The sequence below is a fragment of the Medicago sativa genome, chromosome 5, assembly GCF_051527215.1.
Source record: "Medicago sativa cultivar Bolivia chromosome 5, Bolivia_mono, whole genome shotgun sequence".
Taxonomy (NCBI): Eukaryota; Viridiplantae; Streptophyta; class Magnoliopsida; order Fabales; family Fabaceae; genus Medicago; species Medicago sativa.
Window position 1 is genome coordinate 27,274,673 of NC_140753.1, and position 7,645 is coordinate 27,282,317.

General features: G+C 33.4%; 1 protein-coding gene across 1 annotated transcript; it reads left to right on the top strand.

Annotated features, from left to right (window-relative positions):
* Positions 1 to 1,487: 1,487 nt before the first annotated feature.
* Positions 1,488 to 6,844, top strand: LOC146921447 (cullin-3A-like). Its single transcript, XM_085714859.1, has 3 exons — positions 1,488 to 1,586; positions 1,706 to 1,897; positions 4,482 to 6,844. The coding sequence occupies exons 2-3, from the start codon at positions 1,737 to 1,739 to the stop codon at positions 6,517 to 6,519; spliced, it is 2,199 nt and encodes a 732-aa protein (XP_085570985.1). The 5' UTR covers positions 1,488 to 1,586; positions 1,706 to 1,736; the 3' UTR covers positions 6,520 to 6,844.
* Positions 6,845 to 7,645: the final 801 nt, after the last annotated feature.

The following is a 7,645-nucleotide window of genomic DNA, read 5'->3' on the forward strand; positions in this document are numbered from 1 at the left end:
TAAAGGGCAATTTGTTAACCAGTAATTTTGACTCAATTAATGCAGTCAACATGTGTTGACTTTTTGTCCTTTCAGAAATTAAAGTCTTTATCTTCAGCATGGGGATCTCGACATGGTATGGACTCTGGACTTAGCGTTTGAAAGAGTTAAAAAGCCTTGAAGTTCGACATGAAGTGAGTTAAAGAGGAAATTGATCGAAGCCAAGCAGTTGTTGTCGAAGGAGAATGAATTCAAATTCAAAAGCAGTGGTTTCCTTAGTGAAAACTTGGGGGACAAGCGGTTTTCGATGGAGGAATTATTGTTCGTGGCAGTTAGCTTTTTCCAGTCATTTTTACTATGTGTAAATAGTAGTTTTTCATATGAAAAATAGATCGCAAATCACTTATAGAATTCTAAGCACTCGAAGTACTAACGTCTAAAGAAAAGAGTCATACATAATGTATGTACTCTGATTTGTCGAAAAACTTTTACATTAATGCAATAATTTACCTTTTCTTTAAGTTTTTGCGTTTTTAACTGTTAAGTCTTTTTTACTTGCATTTACTGCATTTTTCCCTGTCGAGAGACAATTATTTTTCTTACAAAACTTCATCCTGTTCATAAAGCAAACCTATGAACTTGGTGAACATTCATACATTTTCTAGAAAAACTTTGAACAATATGTCCTAGGATTTCTAGTTTGATCCTGCTTGTAATAATCAAAGCTAGACTTGTAGTTTACCAAAAGACACCGGTAAATAAATTGACATGCTCGGTGGGACCCTGTTTGTGTAATTTTTTTGGATAAAATAATTTAATGTACGTAAAAACTTCTGCAATTTCATTTTAACCACACATTATTTGTTGTAAATTGAGTCATTATAGTTTTTTGACCAATAATAAAATACCAATATCTTTTTATTTAAAAATATTCTTTTTTTTGGTTACATTTATTTAAAAATATTCTACATCTAACCAATCCTTCCTATTTTGGTCAAATTCCTTTTATTTAATTCTTCCATATAAAATTTTTTACTAATTTTTTTTTAAACAGTTTGGTCAAATTCCTTTTATTTTTCCTTTTATTTAATTCTTCCATATAAATTTTGTTACTATTTTATTTTTAAACAATTTGGTCAAATTCCTTTTATTTAATTATTCCATATAAAATTTTTTACTAATTTTTTTTTTAAACATTTTGATCAAATTCCCTTTATTTAATTCTTCCATATAAAAGTTTTTACTATTTTTTTTTGAATACATTTTGGTCAAATTCCTTTTATTTAATTCTTCCAAATATAATTTTTTATTAATTTTTTTAACATATTTAGTCAAATCATATCTAAACCATTAAAAAATTTCCATTTTTGAATAATAATACATTGTATCAAACCATAATACATAAAAAAAAATAAAATAATTTTTTTTTGCCTTGTAACAAAAAATATAAATAATACAAAAACCAAACTTCGTATCATATAAATACGACGCGCTGAAACCATTCAACTAAACCAACGTTCTTTCTTCACTACCAAACCAAACAGAAAAATTGCCACCATTTTCTCTCAACTCAAAAGCTTCATTTTCACCTCATAATCACTTTTTCAGTAACTTCTCTAGCTTTTCTTGTTATTAATCTTTCTTTTCTCTTCAATTTGATGGTTTTTTTAAGGAATTAATCTAGGTTATGTAATGGATAATTGTGTTTTTTTTTGTTGCATTGTAGGTGTTTGTGTTTTTGCTTGAAAGAGAAGAAGATGAGTAACCCAAGGAAGAGGAATTTTCGCGTTGAGGGTTTTAAGCATGTGGTTGTAATGGATCCGAGGTATGGTGATAAAACTTGGATCATTCTGGAGAATGCTATTCATCAGATTTATGATCATAATGCTAGTGGACTTAGCTTTGAAGAGCTTTACAGGTTAGTTTTTTTGTGATTTCTATTATTTGTTATTGGTTCTTCTGAGAAAAATCTGCGTTTATATGATGTTAATATGTTACGTTGTTTGATTTTGATGTTAATTGTGCAATTATTTAGCTTGTTTTTAATGATATATAGGGGTTGATTGGATTGGTGTATTTGAGCTTGTTTATTGGCATAAGTTTTGTGATACTGATGTCGGTCCTTGGGTCTGATACCGAGTTTTAAACATAATATTTTGTGACACTGTTTGGAAGAACTTATGAAAATACCTTATACGATTGTTCATAAGTTGTATTTTAGTTTATTTTCATAAGTTGTTTTTATTTGTTGTTGGTTCTAGGAAAAATTTGTGTCTATAATTTTCATAATTTTCATAAGTTGTATTTTAGTTTATATGATGTTACTTCTGCAATTATTTAGATTGTTTTATAAGATATATAGGGTCTGATTGGATTGGCATATTTGAGCTTATTTACTGGCATAAGTTTTGTGACACTGTTTGGAAGAAGTTATTTCAGCTTATTTTCATAAGTTCTCGAAAATAACTTATAAAAACAGCTTATACCATATATGAAAACAATTTAACTGATAAGCACTTGTGGTAATAGCTGAAAATAAGCTGTATATCCAAACATCGCCATAGTTGTAGTTAGTTGTCATTGGATTTTTTTTAGGGGTTTTTATAATGATCAAATTGGTGCCTAGGAAAGCAAAAATTTTCAATCTAGGGTTTATTACTTTGGAGATGTTTGGAAGAGCTTATTTGCTTATGTTATGGCGTAAGCGCTATCTGGAAGAACTTATGAAAATAGCTGATGATAGTTTTCAAAATATTTTCATAAGGTCCTTCAAATCACTTATTGTCATAAGTTGCTTTCATATTATATAGAGTTTACCCTAATTTTCTATTTGACTAAAGACTTAGCTTTTATATCATTTCTTAGATGATAAGTGACTACTGAATAGCTGTTAAGTTATGAATCTATGGTATATATCCAAACGGGATCAGCTACTATGATGTTGTATTACTTAGTTGTTTGACTAGTTCATTAGTCATGACTTGTGAGTGTCTTCATTTGTTTCGTATTCTTCACTCTGTTGAACTTATGTGCCTTGCCTTCTGTCATTAACTTATGTGACTTATTTTTGTGCCAAATTTGTGCATATGAAAGCAAATTCTATCGTTCTTTGGGTTTACACGTAGGGGATGTTTGAAAGAGATTGTTTCCTTATATTATGACATGTGTGTCTTCATTTGTTTTGCATTCTTCACTCTTATGAACTATGGTTAGCTGTGTTAGTGGACTGTTATTATGATAAGATGTCATGTTTGGTACAAATCTTTTAGAACCAGTCACCATCTGTGTTAACTATACATATATGTTAATGTTTAGCTTTGTTAAGTCCCTGTTTTCTTGGTTGGAGTTTTTCCTTCTGTAGCAAGCCATCATTGCGCAAAGGCTGTAGATTTCAAAAAGGAAAATAGGGATCGATTAGATTTGAGTAATACTTTATCCATATGACATCTTAATTATTTTAAAAACTCCATATTTCAGGTATTAATTACAAGTGACATGATTATGAGTCAGGTTCCAGGCCTAGCAATTAACTTTTTTATGTATTAATAACACGTATATTTGATTGCCAAGCTGGCATTCAATATTTAAGATGCTAATACGCTTATCCTCATTCACACAACATTCCTAAAAACATTTAATACTTCCTACCTTAAGCAACTGGGAGAGTTATTATGCTGATCAAGTAGAAGGATATGGATTTATTCAACATAATTGCATAAATATATAGAAGTTCAATTTTGTATATCATGAAATTTAGTAACGTTGAGCAAGTCAGTTATTTTGAAAAAGATGTAAATTATATTATGGTTTTGTTAATATTCATTAGAGAAAAGTCGATGTAAGGATCCAAATTAGAATTTTATTTGAATACAAAGCATTTATTGCATTTTTCTATCTCTGTTGTAATGAATGCTCTTTTCCCAAAGAAAACATTTCAATTGCAAATTTATAATGTCTATGTGCAAATAGGGTTAGGACCCAGTGTTGTTAAAAAGTGCTGATAGCAGCGCTATGGCATAGTGCATTTTGATGAATTTGCTATGAAAACCGTGATGCTATCTTAGTTTCGCTATGCTGCTTTTGCTATTTGTATGCAACACTCTGCTATTTTCACATAGTAGACTTTTAGTGTTTCGCTGCATGTTATTGATAACACCGGTAGGGCCTAATAATGAAAATAAAATAGTCTTATGTAAGACATAGATTGACAATTTTTGCATGAAATTTAAATTCAATAGTTACTTTTAAACCAATAATTAGATGGTAGATGCACAAGCTGTGGTTGGACATTAGTCAGAGTTTCTTTCCTACTTTCATTATTGTCCTCTCCTTTATTTAATAGTTTATAGAATCTAAAAAATGAATTGTTTTCACATATAAGATGATCTTGATATACAAAATTTCCTATTGATACGTGCACATCAAATGGATGTTGTACTTTATTGTCTTTATTATGGGTATTTTATCATCTAATATTTTTCATCTTTATCTTGTGGATATAGGAATGCTTACAATATGGTTCTTCACAAATTTGGCGAGAGGCTATACTCTGGGCTGGTTGCCACCATGACTTCTCATCTCCAAGAGATGGCTAGATCTGTTGAAGCCACTCAAGGAAGTTCCTTTCTGGAAGAATTAAACAGAAAGTGGGATGACCACAATAAGGCATTACAAATGATTAGAGACATTCTGATGTACATGGACAGGACTTATATCCAAACCATCAAGAAGACAACTGTTTATGAACTTGGTCAGAACCTGTGGAGAGAAAATGTTCTTCATTCAAACCAGATAAGGACTCGACTGTTGAATATGCTTTTGGAATTAGTACACAGTGAGCGTACCGGCGAAGTTGTTAATAGAGGACTGATTAGAAGTATAACAAAGATGCTAATGGATTTAGGTCCTTCGGTTTATGGGGAAGAATTTGAGAATCCTTTTCTGCAAGCTTCAACTGAGTTCTATAGGGCTGAATCACAGATATTTATTGAGTGCTGTGGTTCTGGGGATTATCTCAAGAAGGCTGAGATGCGTCTGAATGAGGAACTTGATAGAGTGAGCCACTACTTGGACCCTGGAACTGAAACGAAGATTACTACTCTGGTGGAGAAGGAGATGGTCGAAAATCACATGCTTAGATTAATCTATAAGGAGTCTTCTGGGTTAGTAAACATGCTTCGTGATGATAAATATGAAGATTTGGGTAGGATGTATAACTTGTTCAGTCGTGTCACCGGTGGTCTCTCGAAAATACGTGAAGTGATGACTTCATACGTCAAAGACTACGGTAAGCAGCTTGTTACTGATCCTGAAAGGTTGAAGGATCCTGTTGAATTTGTGCAGAGGCTCTCAGATGTGAAAGATAAATTCAACAAGATTATAGATTTGGCATTTAGTAATGACAAGTTGTTCCTGAAAGATCTGAATTCCTCATTCGAATTTTTCATTAACTTGAATCCCCGTATTCCAGAGTACATTTCACTCTTTGTAGACGATAAGCTTCGAAAAGGTCTAAAGGGAGTTAGTGAGGATGTTGCAGAGATTACCCTTGACAAGGTTATGGTTCTATTCCGGTATTTGCAGGAAAAAGATGTGTTTGAGAAGTATTACAAGCAGCACCTTGCAAAGCGGCTTTTGTCTGGAAAAACAGTTTCTGATGATGCTGAGAGGAGTCTCATAGTTAAGCTGAAGACAGAATGTGGATTCCAATTTACCGCAAAATTAGAGGGCATGTTTACAGACATGAAAACATCTGTAGACACGATGAAGAGCTTTAATGCCAACCACCCTGAGTTAGGCGATGGTCCTACACTAACTGTGCAGGTTCTGACAACAGGGTCTTGGCCAGCTCAATCTAGTGTGACATGTAACCTTCCGACAGAAATGTCAGCACTTTGCGAGAAATTTCGGTCATATTACCTCAGCACCCATAATGGCAGGAAATTGACGTGGCAAACTAATATGGGCACAGCAGACTTAAAAGCTACTTTTGGGAGTGGTCAGAAACATGAGTTAAATGTCTCCACGTATCAAATGTGTGTACTCATGCTGTTTAATAATGCTGATAGACTAAGCTACAAGGAAATTGAGCAAGCAACTGAGATTCCAGCATCAGATTTGAAGAGGTGCCTGCAATCATTGGCTTTGGTTAAGGGAAGAAATGTCCTTAGGAAGGAGCCTGTGGGTAAAGATGTTTGCGAGGATGACACATTCTATGTTAATGACAGGTTTAGCAGCAAACTGTATAAGATAAAAATAGGAACTGTTGTTGCACAAAAGGAATCGGAACTGGAGAAACTGGATACTCAACAAAAAGTGGAGGAGGATCGGAAGCCCCAGATTGAAGCAGCAATAGTGAGGATTATGAAATCCAGGAAGCAACTTGAGCACAACAATCTTATGGCTGAGGTCACACAGCAGTTGCAGTCGCGATTCCTTCCAAATCCAACGGATGTAAAGAAACGGATTGAGTCTCTCCTTGAGCGGGAATTTTTGGAAAGAGATGCTGTTGACAGAAAACTGTATCGATATCTTGCCTAGAATTGGTAAGCTTGTTTGTTTCGGTAGGTTAAAGTGATACAAATGTTGTGTCTTGTGAACTAGGTCAAAAATAGCTGATACATTGGTTCTCTATGTTTACTATTTGTTCTTCTAATTTGACATGCTGTTTTTTTTTTTTTTTTATCTTATTATGTACATCACCTATCACATTAATGTCTTCCTCCAACTACACTCATTTCTACTTATACTACAAGTTGATGTGGGGAAGTTTTAACATGATCATGACAAGTGACAAATTTGTTTCTTACGAATGGATGGTTTCACCGAAAATCTCTATAAATAATAAATTGCCGTGCTTCTATAATCTTACCGTTAAGTTTTTTTGTTACTGTCTGTGTAAGACTTCCAGTTAGACGAGACTTATGAAATTACTCGGTCTGGTACACAGATTTTTTATACAACTTTTGAGGTCTGAAGGGAAAATTCTATGTTATTTGTAGTGTAATACAGTAATAATATCAAAGGTTTAGATTTTGTTAGACCCTTCCCCACAGCAATAGGGTCACTTATGCATCAGTGTTGATGGTAGAATCTTCATTTCTAAATATAATATTTCTAATGACTTTTGTTTAACTATTCCCTCCTATTCTCACTGTACCTAAAATCTCTTCAAATCGTCGTCATGTACATTCAATAGTTCACAACATTCCTGCACCAAATCTTCCTTCTTCACCTTCTGCTGTTCCATATTACCCTCTCCGGCCGACACCCACCTTCTACTCCTCCAAATTCCTCACCCTTACTTATTCCCCCATTAAAACACATGCCATGGTTACCACCAAAGCTTGAAACTTAACCTCAGGTCCTTTTTACGGATGTGGAATAACATACGGTAACAACCTATGTCTCAACCACAGCAGATAGAAGCTAGTAGAATTTACTTCGAGTGTTCAAGAAGTTAGTACTTGGTGTCTTGTTCCCTTACTCCCCTCATACAAAACCAATGGCAACGTAAATAAATTCAAATTCAGACTTCTTGTGCAAAGGGATTCAATCAGGAACTTGGATATGATTTTATTTCACATACTTTTTCCTTAGTTGTGAAACCTTCAACAAGCCAGTGATTTTTACTTTGCCTATCACTCACTTCAAATGGGATATCCAT